General features: G+C 29.8%; 2 protein-coding genes across 2 annotated transcripts in view; one reads left to right on the top strand and one right to left on the bottom strand.

Annotated features, from left to right (window-relative positions):
• The window catches only part of LOC136972598 (uncharacterized), a 53,387-nt gene extending 52,473 nt beyond the window's left edge, over positions 1 to 914 (bottom strand). Inside the window, exon 1 of the mRNA XM_067267174.1 lies at positions 651 to 914. The gene's annotated coding sequence lies outside the window, so the exon portion shown is untranslated. The remainder of the gene's footprint in view (positions 1 to 650) is intronic.
• Positions 915 to 1,985: 1,071 nt separating this feature from the next.
• LOC136972599 (uncharacterized) lies at positions 1,986 to 21,525 on the top strand. Its single transcript, XM_067267175.1, has 2 exons — positions 1,986 to 3,119; positions 21,436 to 21,525. Exons 1-2 carry the CDS (start codon positions 2,053 to 2,055, stop codon positions 21,461 to 21,463), a joined length of 1,095 nt encoding a protein of 364 aa, XP_067123276.1. The 5' UTR covers positions 1,986 to 2,052; the 3' UTR covers positions 21,464 to 21,525.
• The last annotated feature ends 793 nt before the right edge of the window (positions 21,526 to 22,318 follow it).

Below are 22,318 nucleotides of genomic sequence, written 5' to 3'. Positions count from 1 at the left end.
TCAAGCATTACAGACGTGGAGAAAACCAGGAAAACTCCACATGGCCAGCAAGGTGCGAACCCACAGCATTCAGGGAACAGAACCGCTTGGCCACTGGCGAGTAGCTTGTCATCTGGTAATTTTGGAAATTCCACTGAAACCATAATAATGACATATTTTTCTTAAAACATACATAAAAATTATGTTAACTACTTAAAAAAAAAAAAAAAACAATCATCAATATCAAAACAAAACCTTGTGAAGACATTAAATTCATTCCCACTTCAAAGAATGGAGGAGCTAAATTTACATGTAAGTCCATAAGTACCAACTTATGCATACATTGAAAAATTTTAAATATTTAATAATATTTATATATTTATAGGTTAAAATAAATCATAAGAAATGAATTTACTACAAAAATTACATTGTAAATTATAAAAATTATTCAAAAAAATCTTTTTGAAATTTACACACTTTTTATGTTATAATGGCAGCCATAGATCTAATATGGCTACCTTTACTTTACATCAACACTGGCCTATTCCCGAAGCCTGCACGTTTACAGAGTTATATGACAGTCATTACCTAACTTCCAACTTGCAGTTCGTAAATACTACCTGAAAAAATATATATTACATATGTTTTAATAAACCACAATCATTGCTTACCTCAGTTCTCCATTTTTCAAGATGGCTGACTGAAATTCACGTGATCTGATTAACCAATGATTATCCAGTAACGATTGTTTCAAAGCTGATGAGGAATTAAGACGGAACCAATTTGTGAACGTTACGAGAAAAGATCAATCGATTCGTTTTAAAACGAAATACAGCAAGTTAATATTGCCGTTTTAGATATTATGCTTTGTTTCAGGGGGCGAAACAACGAGGAAATCGAACACCTGACATGCGCTCCGACTTTATGACAGCGACGCGTGGTGACCGAAAAAAGAACCAATCATATATTATTATTCGAATATGTTTAATATAAGTTTTCGCTTTCGACTTAATCGACGCTATTTTAATCTTTATAGATAGTTGATAAGTCGTATATATTAGTTAGGATCATTTTTCCTCAAAAAATAATATATTTGTTTACAGTTATTGTTCTTCGTCTATTATTGTACGAAACTTTTTTAATTTCGTTCAGCGGCGAACGTGGTAATATATACACGAGTTTTCACGATGCAATAATATTAAAATTTAAAATTAATAAGAAATTATTGATTAAACTGACGTCACTTCTTTTAAATCCATATAGTCTTCTCTTATTGGTAGATTAGTCACTTGACAATGTATATATGTACTGTACGTATATATATATTAATTAGTAAGTATTTTGTAAGTTATTTATATAAATTAAATATAAAATTTTTGTATATATATATTTACAAAAAACATTAATATACTTATATTTAATATATTTGAAATTATATTTTAAAAAATAATTTTTGTTAATAATTATAAATTTAAAATTTAATATTTAATATATATTAATAATAATAATAATTTTAAATTTTAAGGCATTAATAAATAAATTATATAAAATTTTATTATTATTCCACATAAAGATGGCGCTACATGTTAATTTTACAGCCGACGGAGAATTGATTATATTTTTCTGCGCCCTCTTTCGATTTTATATTACATAATTTTTTTTTAATATATAAATTGTAAATTGTTAATTATTTGCTTTATCTTTATTGCAAAAAATTCTAAATAATTAAAAATTTATTAATCGAGATTTAATATCATTTAATTAATTTAATATAAATTTATATTTTTTTTATTATTTATATATATACATATTATTTTTTATCTGCACGCGGAATATTGTTTGTATTCTTCTCCCTTCAACTTACATCGCTAACATTGTTAAGACTTATAAAATTAAATTAAATGCTACACGAACTTTGGTGAAAGCTTTTCTTATCGATCCAAAACAAACTTAACCATTTAATTTTAACTTAAATTCGGTTACTTTACTGTTGAATGCAACAATGTTACTACGTCAACAATAATAACGCTTTGATTTTTGCGACTCTGGCAGCTACCGGAAAGAATTTGAAACATGTCAGCGGAACAAACTATGAGCGAAAGTAAATTAAATGAGACTACTAACAAAATCAGAATACCACTAACGATTCGCAGCCTTCAAAATGTAATTAAGAGAAAACATTTGGAAGAATCCGAAGGAAATCGCGTTATGGGTGACTTCTGTTATGACGATTCTTCAAAGAAATTAAAAGAAACATGCGAAGAATTAAGTTCTTCGAATCTTATACGGTTTCAAGCTAATGTTAGAGGATATTTACTTAGAAAGAAACTTAAAATATTCCTGTTAAACGTTACAGAAAATATACAGGATGCCGCTTGTATCATTCAAGCATGTTGCAAGAGCAGAATCCTTCGTAAAAGTTACCTTCGCTATCTCGACAACGTAATTCTAGTAGAACGGGTTTTATCAAAATGGCTCTTAAATAAAAAAGTCAGAAAATTAGAAAAATTCAATAAAATACGCGCTTTGATGTCGGATTTAGTAGAAAATTATTTACAAGAGATTTCGAGAGACTCGGTGATTTTCAAAATTGAAAAATGGCGGAGGAATAGCTTTATAGTAGATGATACTATTGTAGATATAGAAGATTTACAAGCGATTTTACGTGGTTACCTCGTTCGAAAACATGGAAAAATTAATATACTAAGCTCTAGAAAACGATATTTCATTATTAAGAAAGACTTGAAGGTGAATATTTTTAGAAAAATCTTCAAAATAATTATTAGTAAGATAAAAAATTTTAGTGTTAGCAAATCTAGAAAATCTTTCATAAAGAATAAAATAAGCAAAATCAATCAAGATAAGAGCGAAGTTAATTTTGCTTGTGATGAAAGTTCAACAGGCGATTCTCGTTCATCTAATTTAAGATATTTGATGAGAGAAAAGGTGAAAAGTGTTGAAAATAGTAACAATGTTGGTAGATACCTTGAAATTTGGGCATCGCTTTGTATTCAATCGTATTGGAGGATGTTACAGCAGAGAAAAATGGAGAAAATTAAAATACAATGCGTGAAGATCGTTCAAAATGCCACGAGGGAAATGCTCCAAAGAAACGGCGTAACGGAAGAAACCAAAAAGAAGTAAGTTGAAAATAAACTACAAATGACTTTAAAAATATATGTAAAAATTTCAATTTTCATTCCGATAACATGAAACCATTTTGGCTAATGATATTTCTAAACTGTTAGTTGGAGAAAAACTCTGATATAAATAATATAAAAGAATCGATCAGTAACTATTCCAGAAGTAATGGCCGATTCATAAAACATGAAAAAAAGAAGTTAACGATATAAAATTCATTTTTTCGTTTCTAAATTTATAAATTTAAAGAGGAAAACTGATGAATAAAGGAATAAGAATTGCAAAATTTGTATTTGAACTTTTATATTCTTTGAATTAAATTATCTTGACTATATACTTTTGCTATTTTTTTCATTTAAATAATTATCTGGATACAATTCAATCTAAGCAATATAGTGTTCAAATTATCTTGTTATATACACAGCAGCTCTTGTGTACAATCTATTAATAGTATTCAAATTACCTTGTTATATACACAGCAGCTCTTGTGTACAATCTAGTATTCAAATTACCTTGTTATATACACAGCAGCTCTTGTGTACAATCTAGTATTCAAATTATCTTGTTATATACACAGCAGCTCTTGTGTACAATCTAGTGTTCAAATTATCTTGTTATATACACAGCAGCTCTTGTGTACAATCTGTGATAGTATTCAAATTACCTTGTTATATACACAGCAGCTCTTGTGTACAATCTAGTATTCAAATTACCTTGTTATATACACAGCAGCTCTTGTGTACAATCTAGTATTCAAATTATCTTGTTATATACACAGCAGCTCTTGTGTACAATCTAGTATTCAAATTACCTTGTTATATACACAGCAGCTCTTGTGTACAATCTAGTATTCAAATTACCTTGTTATATACACAGCAGCTCTTGTGTACAATCTAGTATTCAAATTATCTTGTTATATACACAGCAGCTCTTGTGTACAATCTAGTATTCAAATTACCTTGTTATATACACAGCAGCTCTTGTGTACAATCTAGTATTCAAATTACCTTGTTATATACACAGCAGCTCTTGTGTACAATCTAGTGTTCAAATTACCTTGTTATATACACAGCAGCTCTTGTGTACAATCTAGTGTTCAAATTACCTTGTTATATACACAGCAGCTCTTGTGTACAATCTAGTATTCAAATTACCTTGTTATATACACAGCAGCACTTGTGTACAATCTAGTGTTCAAATTACCTTGTTATATACACAGCAGCTCTTGTGTACAATCTAGTATTCAAATTACCTTGTTATATACACAGCAGCTCTTGTGTACAATCTAGTGTTCAAATTACCTTGTTATATACACAGCAGCTCTTGTGTACAATCTAGTATTCAAATTACCTTGTTATATACACAGCAGCTCTTGTGTACAATCTAGTGTTCAAATTACCTTGTTATATACACAGCAGCTCTTGTGTACAATCTAGTATTCAAATTACCTTGTTATATACACAGCAGCTCTTGTGTACAATCTAGTGTTCAAATTACCTTGTTATATACACAGCAGCTCTTGTGTACAATCTAGTATTCAAATTACCTTGTTATATACACAGCAGCTCTTGTGTACAATCTAGTGTTCAAATTACCTTGTTATATACACAGCAGCTCTTGTGTACAATCTAGTATTCAAATTACCTTGTTATATACACAGCAGCTCTTGTGTACAATCTAGTGTTCAAATTATCTTGTTATATACACAGCAGCTCTTGTGTACAATCTAGTATTCAAATTACCTTGTTATATACACAGCAGCTCTTGTGTACAATCTAGTGTTCAAATTACCTTGTTATATACACAGCAGCTCTTGTGTACAATCTAGTATTCAAATTACCTTGTTATATACACAGCAGCTCTTGTGTACAATCTAGTGTTCAAATTACCTTGTTATATACACAGCAGCTCTTGTGTACAATCTAGTGTTCAAATTACCTTGTTATATACACAGCAGCTCTTGTGTACAATCTAGTGTTCAAATTACCTTGTTATATACACAGCAGCTCTTGTGTACAATCTAGTGTTCAAATTACCTTGTTATATACACAGCAGCTCTTGTGTACAATCTAGTATTCAAATTACCTTGTTATATACACAGCAGCTCTTGTGTACAATCTAGTATTCAAATTACCTTGTTATATACACAGCAGCTCTTGTGTACAATCTAGTGTTCAAATTACCTTGTTATATACACAGCAGCTCTTGTGTACAATCTAGTATTCAAATTACCTTGTTATATACACAGCAGCTCTTGTGTACAATCTAGTATTCAAATTACCTTGTTATATACACAGCAGCTCTTGTGTACAATCTAGTATTCAAATTACCTTGTTATATACACAGCAGCTCTTGTGTACAATCTAGTATTCAAATTACCTTGTTATATACACAGCAGCTCTTGTGTACAATCTAGTATTCAAATTACCTTGTTATATACACAGCAGCTCTTGTGTACAATCTAGTATTCAAATTATCCTTGTTATATACACAGCAGCTCTTGTGTACAATCTATTGATAGTATTCAAATTATCTTGTTATATACACAGCAGCTCTTGTGTACAATCTAGTGTTCAAATTACCTTGTTATATACACAGCAGCTCTTGTGTACAATCTAGTAGTTCAAATTACCTTGTTATATACACAGCAGCTCTTGTGTACAATCTAGTATTCAAATTACCTTGTTATATACACAGCAGCTCTTGTGTACAATCTAGTGTTCAAATTACCTTGTTATATACACAGCAGCTCTTGTGTACAATCTAGTGTTCAAATTACCTTGTTATATACACAGCAGCTCTTGTGTACAATCTAGTATTCAAATTACCTTGTTATATACACAGCAGCTCTTGTGTACAATCTAGTATTCAAATTATCTTGTTATATACACAGCAGCTCTTGTGTACAATCTGATAGTATTCAAATTACCTTGTTATATACACAGCAGCTCTTGTGTACAATCTAGTGTTCAAATTACCTTGTTATATACACAGCAGCTCTTGTGTACAATCTAGTATTCAAATTACCTTGTTATATACACAGCAGCTCTTGTGTACAATCTAGTATTCAAATTACCTTGTTATATACACAGCAGCTCTTGTGTACAATCTAGTGTTCAAATTACCTTGTTATATACACAGCAGCTCTTGTGTACAATCTGTTGATAGTATTCAAATTACCTTGTTATATACACAGCAGCTCTTGTGTACAATCTAGTATTCAAATTATCTTGTTATATACACAGCAGCTCTTGTGTACAATCTAGTATTCAAATTACCTTGTTATATACACAGCAGCTCTTGTGTACAATCTAGTGTTCAAATTACCTTGTTATATACACAGCAGCTCTTGTGTACAATCTAGTATTCAAATTACCTTGTTATATACACAGCAGCTCTTGTGTACAATCTAGTATTCAAATTATCTTGTTATATACACAGCAGCTCTTGTGTACAATCTGTTGATAGTATTCAAATTACCATGATAAATATCACAGCAGCTACTAGACGGCCAAATCTGAGTGTGCAAATTATCTTGTGATAATGACACAGCAGCACTTGTGATACTAGATCTATCAGCTAGTAGCTCAGTCATAGTTATCTTGTTCTATACACAGCAGCTCTATGTGTACAATCCAGATGGTCAAATTACATTGTTATAAACACAGCAGCCCTCATCTTACAGGTGCTTAAAAATTACTCTGTTAACCATGCATACTAAATTAATTATCAAGCTCAAGAGTAACCAATTCTACGCGACGTGTATGATTTCCTTTAGTCGATAAAACCAATCGTTATTTTGCTTTAACAAATAGAATATAAACGTAAAAATTCTTAAATTAAAGCTACAAGAAATAGTTTTTTTCTAAATAATTGCTTTAAAATAATAAAATAAAATATCGTCGCTTTCCCATCGTCGCCCGCGACGTAAATCGTCGCTTTCGGATCGTGCAAGACGTAGAGATACTTCTTATTGTATCTTAAAACATTAAAGCAAATTCTTTATTATAAAATTTAACGTTATTTTCTGTAGTTTTTATTTATTTCGCATTAAAAAACAATTTCGTTCAGTTTATTATAGAGGCAAAGCGACACCGTGACGTCGCGATACGTCGCGCACGATTTTAAGTGTCTCTTTTAAACCACAGAACATAGTAAAACGCATATTATACATTTTACTTTCGCTAAAAACACTCTAAGTATCATTATACTACAATTTTTAAGCCAGTAAATTTTTATTTTATGCAAAAATTACTCTTACAAATATGCTAAACAGTTCTCTAGAAGGGGGGAAGGAGTGAATTAATTAACATTATGAAATTTCTTTACTTCCCCCTAGGTTTAGGAACTTTCTACTTACAAATTTATACTATTTTGTGTAATTTTACTTTGTTTTTTGTATCAAATTTAATATATTTCATTTAAAAAAATTGAGGTAATTTGATACATAATACAACCATTTTTGATGTTTATTATAATGGCGAAATAGAAGAACGAACAAAATTACCTCTTTTTTACTTATAATAAACCTTGAAAACAACTAAAACTGTTTTTAATGTACTTTAAATAATGTTAAAATTTCATTTTTTTTTTTTTAAATCTGGAAAATAATTGAAATAAATTACTTTACTAAAGACATAAAAATCGAGTAAAGAAATGAATGAAATTGATAAATTTCATTCATTAAATCACTTTTGTCTTTGAAGTTTAAAAGCTAAATACAATAAAACCTGTCTAAAACGGAACCTGAATATAAAGGAAACCTGCCTAAACGGAAAAAAAATTCTTCGAAACAGAGCGATTTTCTATATTAAACAGTAAATGTCGAGTAAAGTCGGACATAATGACGATTTTACTCGCTATTAGCATTTACAATTGTTTATAAAACACATCCCTACCCTCAAAATTAAGCCTTTTTCCATTTTATAATAATTAAAAATATAAAAATTTTCGTAACAGATGGAGCCACCAAACATTGCCGGGAAAGTTAAGCAACTCGTTGCTGAATTTTTTTTTTTAATTTTACTTTTTAAATAAAAGAATAAAATAAATTTAAATCTAAACCTTCAATTTAAGAGAGAAAAGGGAGAACTAATAATAATAATAATAATAAAATTTCACAATTAAATTACAACTAACAACTGCAAAAAAGAAAACAATAAAGCATGGTAATTAAGGAAAGTTTAATTAGTAATCGTTGAAAAATTTTTAAATAAAAATTGAAATATTTATCTTTTAATTTCGATTTATTTAGTTTTATTCTCAGTCGAATTGACGCATTGTATAATGTCAACTTTGAATCAGCTAAAACTTTCCTCCATTTTGTTTTTTTTTTATTTGAAATTCCTATAAAGGTTAGCTGAGTCAGACTTAATGTAAATTGTTTTCCTAAGTGCTGATTTGGTGAATGAGCAGAAAACTTCAACGAAATTGTTCATTTGTGAAAAAGTATTTTTAATCAACATTAAGAAACGTAAAGGATGAATGAAAAGAGGTCGAAGAGGAGGAAGAAAAAGAAAAAGAAGAAGGAAAAAAAAAAAATAATTAGCATCATCACAGGTTTATAGAAAAGTAAAAAGTAATTACAAAACTTTGTATAAATTAGTTCTTTAATCCTAATTTTCATTCTACGCTCAATGATTTTATTTTATTTTATGCTTTTTTTTTTTTTTTTCCTATTTTTCTTCTAGATTTTATACGACTTATCGCCTTTTAATTAAGAAAATTAGCTAATCGAAATCGGGATACGGTTTTTTCCTTTTTAATAGTGTCGTTACTGCTCTTCAGCATCTTTATGGATGCTGGAAATAAGTCTTTTCCAAATTTACAATAAATGTGTGTGTGTGTGTGTGTGTGTGTGTGTGTTCATTTCTTTGTGTTTTTTTTTATTTAAGATTTAAAAATTAGTGTTTTTTTACGTTCTGTTCAAGATTTTGTACGAGTTATTGCTTTTAATTAAGAAAGTAGCTATAAAAATAGGCTAGAATTCGGAGCATTATCACTGCTCTTCAGCATCTTTGTAGATGCTGGATGAATCCTTTCCAATTTACAATAAATGTGTTTTTTTTTATTTAAGATTTAAAAATTAGTGTTTTTTTACGTTCTGTTCAAGATTTTGTACGAGTTATTGCTTTTAATTAAGAAAGTAGCTATAAAAATAGGCTAGAATTCGGAGCATCATCACTGCTCTTCAGCATCTTTGTAGATGCTGGATGAATCCTTTCCAATTTACAATAAATGTGTTTTTTTTTATTTAAGATTTAAAAATTAGTGTTTTTTTACGTTCTGTTCAAGATTTTGTACGAGTTATTGCTTTTAATTAAGAAAGTAGCTATAAAAATAGGCTAGAATTCGGAGCATTATCACTGCTCTTCAGCATCTTTGTAGATGCTGGATGAATCCTTTCCAATTTACAATAAATGTGTTTTTTTTTATTTAAGATTTAAAAATTAGTGTTTTTTTACGTTCTGTTCAAGATTTTGTACGAGTTATTGCTTTTAATTAAGAAATTAGCTATAAAAATAGGATAGAATTCGGCGTATCATCACTACTCTTCGGCATCTTTATGGATGCTGGAAATGTTTCTTATAATTTAGAAAATCGAATGTTCTCAGTTAAAATTAAAAGTAAACAAGCAGAAATAATGTCGGAATGAAAAAAAAATTAAACTTATTATTATATTTTTTTTTTTTAGGGAAAGATTTTTTGAAATTTATTTAAATGAAGTAGACAATGTTAAACAATTGAGTTTATTGCTTATTTATACTGTAATGGGTGGGGAAGAGAGAGGAAAAAAATAAGTTTTCTTTTCTTCTTAATAAAATTCAATTTAGAAAGTTAATTTTGGAATTTTTTTGTGGTTGTTTTTCTTGTAGATTAATTATTAAAGTCGCCATTTTTTTTTCTTTTTCTTTTGGTCGAATTGTATAAACTGAATTAATTTTTGGTGTATTATTTTTTAATGAAAATTCTTTTATGCTTTTTTGAAATTAAAGTTGATATCTACGTTTGTTTGCTTTGCTCCTTAAGAAAAAAAAAGAAGAAATAATGAAGTGAACATTTTCCAGATTTAAATTTTTTTTCTATTTTTGATATTTTAGATGTGAATTGTTTTGAAAAATAAATAATTATATGTTGAGATTCAGTTTATTTCGTGTCGCAGATTAATTTACATGTTCATGCAAAACAATTTACGTCGCAGTTGTATGCAGCTTAATTAATCTCACATTATAAATCTATATCATTCGGTTTGTTTCATGCAGAAAAGCTACGTTTTCAGTTATTTTTACGTTGAAAATCAACTTTATTTGTAATTTTCATGTTAAAAATGTACTTTGCTTTGTTATTTTCACGTTGAAAATCGCTCCGTTTAGAAGAATTTCTTCCATTTAAGCAGATTTTCCTTTTATTCGGGTTCTGTTTAGCCAGGTTTCCTTTATATTCAGATTGTCCTGTCCGTTTTGGACAGGTTAAATGATTAAAAAAATTAATGAATTTTTTTTATCATTTTGAATTTTTAAAATATAAAAAATATATAAAATAAATTGAATTTAAAAATTTATAAAATTTAAAATTATTGAAATAATTTAAATTTAAATTATTTTTTAATTTTTATTTTAAAAGTAATGAATTTAAAAAATTTTAAACGTTAATTCGAAAAAAGTTTTATAAATTTTAACACAATTCTCATTTATAAAAATAAAACTTAATTAAATTTTATAACAGTGAAAAATATTATACTTTTATATATTCTACAATTTTATAAACATTTTTATTTTGACATTTTTAATTTAATTTATTAAATTTACTGTCAATTATTATCATCATCATCACCAAGATTTGCACGACACTCTTCCACGGATAAAAGAGACTTCTTTCATTATTTCCTATTTATTGATAAACAGGATGGAGTATGATTTAAAGCTACATTCTTTTAATGATCCAGCTCTTGGTTTTCCTTCTCTTCCTTTTCGCCACCTCTTCGTCCTACTTTTTTCCTTTCATCTCTACTCTTCTTCGTTTTCCTTTTTTTTTCTATTCGTTTTCTTCCTCCTCCTCTAACTATTTATTCTCCTTCTCATCCTTCTCTTCCTCTTCCTCCTCCTCCTCCTCCTCTTCTTCACCTCTTCATCCTTCTTTCCTTCCTCTCGTCTCCTTTCCTTCGTCTTCCTTTACTTCATCTTCCTCTTTTATCTATTTATCTCCTTCTCTTCCTCCTCCATAGCTGTTCATTTTTAGTTTTCTTTTTCTCCTTCATTTCTTCGTCTTACTTATTCTCCTCCTCCTCCTCCTCCTCCTCCTCCTCCTCCTCCTATCCTCCTCCCCTCCTATACTCCTCTTCCTCCTATCCTCCTCTTTCTCCTTCTCCTCCTATCCTCTCCTACCTCCTCCTCCTCCTCCTATCCTATCCTCCTTCTTTTATCCTCCTCCCTAAATCTTTGTCTTTTTCTTCTCCCTCTTCATTTTTCCTTCTCCTTATCATCGCCATCATCATACACAATTAAAGCCAACGACTTGAAAGATTTATTCCATAAATTACTATTAAATAAAAATTAATTTTTAATAAATTTTAATTTAATATTTCACAAATATTTTTAAATATTTGACATTAAAATCTTCCTTCGTAGTAATTTTAAAAAAATATTTTTATCAACAAAATATTTATCCCTTATAAAAGTTTTATGAGGGACTTTTTTTTTTATTTATTCTGTATTGATTAATAAATATAAACATCGAGAAATATTGAACATGAATAAAACTTCGAGAAGTGTTAAAGGCGATAAAATTCATCGAAAGGAAGAAAAATCATTTATTTAAATTGATAAATTTTAAAATTTTAACTTTCAAAATTCGCTTCGAAAAATAATTTTTGTGGGTTTTTGTTTAGGAACCAACCCACATCCTTCGTCAATATCATTCCTTTTAATACGGAAATCAATGTTAATTTCCCTATTAAAATTGGTCAAAGTCGTGGGTTCGGTCCACATTTCAAGTTAATGAGACTAAATTTCCGACTTATATAAGATATTCGAACTCGAAATTCTTTGTTTATTAAATTTCATACGGAAACCGAACCCACGCTTTTTTTTTTTTTTTAATTGAAAAGCGTGGGTTCGGTTTCCGTATGAAATTAACTCCGAATTTTATATAAATCTTATTCGCATTCTACAATTATCATACTTTAAATTATTAAAACCGGCTATCATAGTTCACGAAAACACGTGGGTTCGGTTCCTATGTGAAATTAAATAGCAATTTTATACAGGAATTGGACCGTATTTATGGAAGAGGACTTTGTGTAGAAAATTCAAGTGTTAGACACGTGAAGAAAGCCGGGGAAAATGCACGCTGCCAGCTCGCTGATCAGGATCGAACCCACGACTAGTTTTTAGTGGTTATATCCACTCGACCATTGGTAGACGTGCATGAATTAAACCTACGTTTTAACAATTAATTATTAAAACTTAGGGGGTTCGGTTCTTATACAAAATTAAGGTTATATTTACTTTATATTCTAAAATATAACGTATAGGAACCGAAAAATGTGAATTTAAACCACATTTTTACAACAATTTCTTGCAGAATTTCAAAATCGACAAATCGAAATTGAACTTCTCACACGTCATACAACGTTTATACATTCTGGTTTTAAAAATAGAATGTTTAAGAAATCGATATTCCAACCGATTATTATTATTTTCATAAATAATCGATTAATTATAAAATAAATCGCCGATACGGTCAAACCTCCGAACAACGGACACTTGAAGTCGCCAAGAAAGAATGTTCGAAGATGGCCATTGTTTGGAGGCTCTTTCGTACGCATTACAAAACTTCCCGTTCAAATGGCCGCCGTTTAGAGGTGTCCGTTGTTGGAGGTTCGACCGTATATATAACTTCGATAAAATCGGGTAAAAATGCGAGAAAGCCATCCACTTTCACATATTACAGGCGTGCAAAAATTAGAAAGACTTTTGTACACGGGTGTATTGTTTAATTATTTTATTTTTCAGAAAAATAAAGAAGAAAAGTGGTTTTAGAAAATAAATTACAGTGAAACCTGTTCGAAACGGAACCTGAATATAAAGGAAACCTGACTAAACAGAAAAAGTTCTTCGGAGCTGAGCGATTTTCTATATTAAAATGTAACCCTGTTCAAAACGGAAACGTAGAAAATCGCTCCGTTTCCAAGAATTTCTTCCGTTTAGGCAGGTTTACTTTTAATTCGGGTTCCATTTAGGCACGTATTATTTTTATCGAGGTTCCGTTTAGGCAGGTTTTATTTTTATTAAAGTTCCATTTAGGCAGGATTTTCTTTTTTATTGGGGTTCCTTTTAGACAGGTTTCCGTCTTGAGCAGATTACTCTTTTAAAATAGAAAATTGCTCCGTTCCGAAAGAATTTTTCCATTTAGTCAGGTTTTCTTTTATATTCCGGTTCCGTTTAGGCAGGTTTCCTCTTTATAAAGGTTCTGTTTAGGTAAGTTTTCATTTTATTGAGGTTCGTTTAGGCAAATTTCCTCTTTATAAAGGTTCTGTTTAGGGAAGTTTTTTTATTGAAGTTCCGTTTAGGCAGGTTAAAAAAAACAAAACAAAACCAGTGCAAAACGGAAACCGGAACAAATTCGATACCGTACGATTCCGTTTTACACAGGTTTACTGTACAAAGACATAATTTCTACAAAAATTACAATACAAACTTTACGGCGATTTTCTTTTTCAGTTGAAGAATCAGAGACACTTCTTTATAAAAGAGGAGGATGAAGAAGAAGAAGTTGAAAATGCTGACTTTGTAGAAAGTAAAAGTGAAATAGAGTCACGAATGAACAAAGTATACAAGAACTCAGAACACCAACATCTAGTTAATTCGTAATAAATGGAGCGTATACTCTGGCCAACTTGTGTACCTCCGTGTGTCTGTCCACGGGGGGACGGCGAATCTCTTTCTTCAATTACGTCACGAGACGACGTAAGAGGAAAAGAAATCAAATTCGATAGTCGTTTTCACGGGAATATCCGGTTAGCATTTATGTTATTCCCCAATTCAGTCGTGTATTTAAAGATGAATGAAGTCGATCTTCCAGTTTCCTATTTGTATTCTTGGCGTGTGGAAAATTCCAAATTCTATATAGAAAAATATGGAATTTCTACTCCCATCCAAGCTTTGAATAACCTTTATTTATTTTATTATTATTATTTTTTTCCTCCGCTTTATTTTTAATGCTTATAGTGTCTTGTTTCGATATATGGAATGTGCTGAATAATTTTATAGAATTTTAAGAATATATTCTGTCGTCTCCTATGCATTATTTATGAATGGTGCGAGGGATATTTTCCGAGTTAAAGCCCTTAATGAGTGGTTTGGAATGGGTTTTTCCGGTAGTGATTAGTCGGTAATCGTAGCGTTAGATTGCTGGAAACGTTATATGCGGGTTTTATTGGTGTAATGCTTATTTAATTCGTATTAACGTCGATAGTCTTACGAAGGAGTTGTCTTGTTGTTAGCGTGTTTAAGTGGGAAGAAACAACTTTTTAGTAGGTTAATTTGAGAAATATGTTAAGAGAAACGTTATATGCGGGTTTTGTTGATGTAATGCTTAATCGATTCGCTGCCGTTCGGTCGATTTAAGTCTTATTGTTAAGTGTGTTTAATCGAGAAGAATAGGCTGTTTAGTGAGTTAATTCGAGAAATTCGTTAACGTGAAACGTTATATGCGGGTTGTATTGGTGTAATGCTTATTTAATTCGTAATGCTTAATCGATTCGCTGCCGTTCGGTCGATTTAAGTCTTATTGTTAGTGTGTTTAATCGGGAAGAATAGGCTGTTTAGTGGATTAATTCGAGAAATTTATTAAGTATTACACCAATAGTACCCGCATATAACGTTTATGGCCATAAATTTCTCGTATTAACCCACTAAAAAGTTTATTCTTTCCACGCCAACAACAAGACTTCAATCGATCGAACGATAACTGACGTTAGTACGAATCGATTAAGGGAAATGTTATATGCGGGTATTATTGGTGTAATGCTTAATCAATTCATATTAACGTCAGTTGTCGTTCGATCGATTTAAATTTTGTTGTTAGCGTATTTAAGTGGGAAGAATAAACTGTTTACTGATTAATTCGAAAACGTTGTGATCAAAACCGTTATATAGAGGTATAATTTAGTTAATAGTTTATATAAATTAGTACTAAGAGTTATCCACTATAAACAATAATTTTTTTTTAAAAAAAAGCGTGTAGTATGGAAATTTTAATAGAACTTTAGTTATTCGAAAACGTTATACGCGGGTATTATTTAATCAATCCATGTTTCAACATCAGTTCTTTATCCATCGATTCGCGTGGCTAAATAAAAAGAAATAATCTACTGTTTTGTAGGTTAATTTGAAATTGCGATAATCGAAAGCGTTATATCGGGGTGAGATTTCATTTCTAATCTATAAATTCGTATTATTATCCAGAAGAGTTTGGTGTTTATTAGGAAAATTTTAACCAAACTTTAGTTATTCAGGAACGTTATATGCGGGAACCCTAGCTTAATGTCTAATGAATCTATCTAAATACTTATCGGATTTGTTTAAAACCGAGGTAATGAAAATTGATCAAATTTCTCTGGTCATCTCGATTTAACGCTATAATTATTTTACAGATTCACCGACCTCGCTATACGGTAAATCTTTTTAAAATACGTTCTTTTGTTATTTTTACCTAGTAAATTCGTTTTAACGCCGTATTGTAAATTGAAAATAATGAATACTGTATTTGTTATTTAATCCTTTACATCGATTTAGTGTATTAAAACGTTAAAACGAGGCAATTAAATTTTTATTTTCTCAGCTGCTAAGTTTTTAATTGGAAACACTTTAATAATCTACCTTTTATGTTTCGTGACTTTGATTTAGCATCAGAAAACGTTAAATCGGGGTCAGTAAATTCGTCCCTTTTTAAATCGCTGTAAAGATCGTATCTCTTACATAATGACCTCGCTCTAAAACGGTAAACCGAGGTGAGGAATTTTCAATTATCTCAACACCTAACTCGTTTTAACGCCAATAATTTCATTTTTGCTCCACTTCGATTTAATACAAAGTTAACGAAATTGTTGGCTTTTTATATAATCTTAGTAACTTCATTGGGCATAATTTATATATAACCGCGATATAAACGTAAAAAAGCGTTAAATCGAAGTAAGTATAACCGTATCAATCATCATCATTATTATTTTACACATCTACTGACTTTTTATATAGTAAAATAGTAAAAAATGAAAGAACACAATGGCGTTAAATTAGGAATAGGTCATTATTGTTTTTGCTTATACCCGTATATAACGTTCCTGAATGACTGAAGTTTGATTAAATAAATATATAATATAGTATTGAGGAATATAGAATAAATTTGTGTTAAATCGAGATAGAAGGCTTACAAATCATTACTGTTGTTACATATACTGTGAAGTATTGAAGAACGAAAGGAGTCAGTAGCGTTAAATCGAAACAAAATAATTATTTGTCATTACTGTTATTACATACATAGCAAAATACTGAAGAACAAACGAAAGTATTAGCGCTAAGTCGAGTCCAAATACTTATAAATGATATCTGTTATTACATTATACTGAGAAGTATCGAAAAACAAAAGAAAGTGGTAGCGCTAAATCGAGATTGAATACTTATAGATGATTTACAATAAAAAATTAAAACAGAAAAGAACGTAGTAGTGCTAAATCGAGGCAGAATGTGTACATAAATGTTTTATTGTTAAATACGTCTAACAGAAACAAACTAGCGCAAACCCGATTAAAGTAAATTTCGTTAACCAATTTGTTAAATGAAGATCGTAATTAATTAGCCCTTTTCCCCCGTTCTAACGTTTCTCATATATTTTACTTGCAACTTTGCAGAAATTCAGTTCATTACTTGACGAATGAAGAAGAAAATTGAGCGAATAAAGTGATTAATACATTAAATTTCTTGTTTTGACTCATGACTTTACTCATTCCTGTAAAGTTTATTATCATCAAAACCTTACTTAAGGTCGAAATTATTGCGCTTTTATCTATCATTTTCTTAATTTTCTACTTCACCCTTATATAAAATTTGTATTAAACAAAACAGGCTTTCAAATACATTTAATCGAGGTAATAATTTCCACCCCGTTATAGCGTATAAATGAATTATATCCAAGCATTTTTTCAGCGCATCGATCCCGAAATGTACTCAAAATTATTCATTTTTTATCTGTTAATTTCGTAATATCCTTCTTCGTCCTTTTAAAAATTGTAGTAAACAAGGTAAAATTTCAAATACATTTAATCGAGGTAATAATTTCCACCCCGTTATAGCGTATAAACGAATTATATCCAAGCATTTTTTCAGCGCATCGATCCCGAAATGTACTCAAAATTATTCATTTTTTATCTGTTAATTTCGTAATATCCTTCTTCGTCCTTTTAAAAATTGTAGTAAACAAGGTAAAATTTCAAATACATTTAATCGAGGTAATAATTTCCACCCCGTTATAGCGTATAAACGAATTATATCCAAGCATTTTTTCAGCGCATCGATCCCGAAATGTACTCAAAATTATTCATTTTCCTTGACATTTTTATGAATTAAATGCATAAAAACAATTCAGGAACGTACATAATAGATATATATTTAAACGATTAAAATAGAAAAATCAAATTTAAATATTAAAAATCCGGTTTAAAACTTTATATATATATATATACATTAAAAAATGGAGGTAACTCTACGTTCGATCGAGCAGAAGTTGCAATGCAGCGAAGTAGGTTCAATTTCATTTTAGCGCAACCTTTTCAATCGATTTTTCTAATACTAAATCAAAGTCAATTTACGATTTATTCGACTGAAGATTTAATTAAATTCTTAATCCTTTTTTTAAAATAAAAAATTCAATAAATATCATTGTTTTATAACACAAAAAAAAACACAACCACCAGCAAAAAACACGGGAAGAGCCGCAAAAAACTAGGATTTTTTTTTTAATTTTTGAGAGATTTAATTTTAATTTTTAAGCGAATTAAAACAAAAATTAATGTTTTTTGAGTGGTAAAAATATAATTTTTTCGAGTTTTGTGCAGATTTTTTAATGCTGGACGACGAAAAAAAAAGTAATAATAATTGTAATAAATTGATTTTAAAATCAGCTAAAATAAAACTTTGTTTTAACGCTACACTAAAGATTTTTCCCTCTTTTTATCGCTCTGTGAAGAAAGCAATTTCTAATCTTTAGAATATAAAAAAAAAAATATATATATATAAGAAAAATAGTATAAAATCTTTTGATCCGGATTTCTTTTGTCTGACAACCAAATCGTTTTTTAATCTCTCTCGGATTCAACCGCTCATTCCATTGATCAAATTCACCAAAAAATAAAATAAAAATAGAAAATAAAAATACTTGTCAACCGAATTTTATCAAAAACTTTACCTTTTTTTAAAAATAAAAATAAAAAATAAAAAAAAAATAAAATAGAATTTCCACGTTAAAATTTCATATAAATTCAAAGGAGAACTCGAGGGATTTAATAAAAAGATAACGAGATATCGCTCCTTGGAGTAGTTGATAGTTAAATAATTCATTTTCTGCGCCACATTTTCTCAACTAGTGGGTCGCGATCCCCCAGAGAATTTTTCAATTATATCTTGCAAAACGTTATAACGAGATGCATACTAATATTACAGTATTAAAGATTAGAAACGTATACATACCTGTAAATGGCGGGTACAGAACACTACAGGAGATGGAAAAAGTCCTATACGACGGATGTATCCACTTCACTCGTAGAAGAGGGGCAACTGCACCCTAAACACCCCAAAAATTCGCCCCCTAATGCTTGTGTATGCACAGTACATGTGTATAAGTTCTTTATAATTGTTTTTGTATACAACATTAAACACTAATATACACCTGGGGTATGTATTTATACATGTTTCCACACTTATACAAAGGTAAAGAGCGTGTAAATTTACGTAATTTTAGCTCGAAAACATTAATTATACTCATAAAACAGCGTTAAAAAAAAGTAAAAAATTAAATTAAATTTAGATGTACAGTACATATATAATTATAATTTGTCATTGAAGAATGACAAAAAACAATGCGACAAGACTTGTTGAATGAATTAATTTTGAACGTCATTTTTTTTAATTAAAATTAAAACGGGTTTTTAATTATAATTTAACAGTTTGTTTATACGCAGAAAAGAAAAAAATAAATTCTATATTTTCCCACTAAATTTCACAGAATTCATTTATTATTTACGGAAACAAAAAGAATTTTGTTTGGTCGAGATATAACTTTCAAATTGTCAATATTTAGTTGCTTGTTTTAATAAAAGAATGCGAAGTTCTTATTGTTTGTAACTGTGAAAAGAATTATTGATCGTTGGAAATGAAGAGACGAAAATAATTTTTTTAAAAAAAAAGACGTTTAAAAATGATAAATGAATGCGTTCATTATTAAATTTTATATAAAAGCTTTATAAATGAATAATAAAATAATTTTTTTTTTAAGAAGTTAAAGCGCAGTTCTTGAATTCGAAAACACTGTACAGCTAGCTCTATAACGAGTTGCAACGATATAAACGGGTTGAGGAATTTTTATTGCGTGAGAATTAGAACTAAAATAGATCTTATAACCGAATTACACTACTTTTGTGATATTTTCTATGTAAATTCTGTGTTAAAATGATGGAAATTTCTCGAAATCGGATTATAACACGCACTTCAAATACGTTGTTTACGTCCCGTTTAAACGCGCTTTAGTGAGTAAAAATTGATAAAATAAGCCGAAATAAATTGCTTTTTTGCATAAAATTTATTACAGTTGAGTCTCGGTTAATAAAAATTATATTATTAATATAATTTAACTAACGTATAAATGGGAAACGTCATAAAAAATTACTCATTTATTTGTTTGTCTATTATTATTATTATTCCCACTGTCGTCCGTCCGTCTGTCCGCCTGTCTTTCCTTAATCTCGAGAATAGATTCAGATAGTCGAAAGCGAGTATAAATATAGAAACCGTAGGGGCAGGAGGCCCCAATTAACTGTATACGAACTTCCGGGAAATACCGGAAGTAACGTAATTTCAATTCAAAAATTTTCCCAGAACAAAGTTACATAGATGACTGGCACGACTCTATTGTTAAAGTAAAATTAAGATGGAAAGCTACTGCTAATTTGAGGTGGAGAGCATATATTTTAAATAAAATAAATTATTAGTAATTGCTTGCCTCTGTACATCGTACTTAACCTGGTAACAACAGAGTTATGCCGGCAGTCTATGTAACTTAGTTATGGGAAAGTTTTTGAATTGAAATCACATGACTTCCGGTTTAGGCAGGAAGTGCTTGTATAGTAAATTAGGACCTCCTCCTCCTGATCTTTTCCATCCCTTTTTTCGAATTTTATCTATCCAACACCGTTCTCGAGATTAAGAAAGGACAGACGGACACACGAACCAGCGGACGAAGTGGGAATTTATAGGTCTACAATTTTTTCGAATTGGAAATTATGATAATAAAATAATTATAATATATTATTATACATTTTATTTATTACATTTATTAGGTTTTTTCGGGGGGTGTAGAAGCGAAGACAAGTCACAACGCATGAATATTCAATAACTCAATTATACTTTTGACAAATGGCATTAAAATCGAACGGACATCAAACAATTATTTTCATGTTTATGAATAGGAAAATTTGAATAAATTTATTATTATATTCTTGGAATATCTCCAAAAAGGAACCACGCTACTCTGTTTGATTTGTGGATTAAGTAGACAGATGATTAAAGTAGTAAAACAGTTGGACCACTGCCAAAACCACCCAAAGCTGTTTATGTAAGTAAGCCATCTCTCCCTCACTTCTCTGGCATTTTCCTTATTTCTTGTTTACCCTATAATGATACCATTACCGATTCTAATCCCTTAAAAAACAGAGGTTTATCCTGTTTATCCTGTTTATTCCGTATCCCCCGAGATAATGAATTATATACAATATTTTTCGTGCGTTATTTCCCAATGATTTGCTATTCCTGTTTGCCTGTTTACAAGGGGGAAATCTACTGTAACTTGATATATTAATGTTTATTTAAAATGTGATTTTGTTGAAGTGTTTCTAATTTATTTACTCGGATCTACAAGCAAATCTTTCGAGAATTTTCATGTAATTTTATTACGTTTGTTTCTTACCCTGTTGCTATTTCTTCTCCTGTACTTTGAAAGGTAATATATTCGTTATTATATAGGCTATACGTTATTTCTCGTTTTCAGTCAAACCTGCAATAACGGCCACCTGTAAACGGCGACCAGCTCTTCTTATGGAACAAACTTTCGTACAGAATAACCTCCAAACTGCGGATCGGGTCACTGAAACCTCTTAACAACGTCCACTGTTCCTTAAGTGACTCGCAGAGAATAATGCGTTATACAAAATTATCTTTTAAATGGCAAGACAGTAAAACCTGTAAAAAACGGAACCTGTCTAGACGGAATGGAGCTATTTTCTATATTCTAGAAGTAAAGTTTTCGAGAATTTCTGTTATTTTGCTATGTTTGTTGCTTATTCTGTTGCTCTCCACCTGTAAGCTACCGACTGATGTTTAATTCGTTATTACAGCAAAACCTGTCTAAAACGGAAACCTGCTTAAACGGAAAAAATCTTTGAAACGGAGCGATTTTTTATGTTAATAAAAAAAAAACCTGTGCAAAAAGGAAACCTGCCAAGACGGAAAAAATAACTTGCGATTCTGTTTTACGCAGGTTTTAGTGGCTACTCCGATCACTTACTAAAACCTCTTAACAACGGACACTCCTCACGCGTACAAAATTATTCGTTTTGTATCTATTACGATGCAACACAGCAAAACCTGTCCAAAACGGAAACCTGCCTAAAAAGGAAAAATTCGTCCACTTTCTTTACGGTTTGTTAATTAAAAAATAAAATTTTCTTTAAACTTAAAATTAATTTTTAAAGAAAAATTTTTAAAAATTAATTATAAATTAATTACAAAAATTTTAATAACAAATTAATAAAGAAAATTGATATTTATAAATTAAAATCTAATAAAAATTCAAGAAGTGGAAAAAGAAAAAAATTGTTTATAAATTAACAAATTAAAAATTTAATAAACAAATTGCAAATTAGCCAAAGAAA

This window comes from Centruroides vittatus, unplaced genomic scaffold (genome assembly GCF_030686945.1).
Source record: "Centruroides vittatus isolate TY-2023 unplaced genomic scaffold, ASM3068694v2 contig_298, whole genome shotgun sequence".
Classification (NCBI taxonomy): Eukaryota; Metazoa; Arthropoda; class Arachnida; order Scorpiones; family Buthidae; genus Centruroides; species Centruroides vittatus.
The sequence above is the reverse complement of the archived record's forward strand: the minus strand, read 5'-3'. Positions and strand labels throughout refer to the sequence as shown.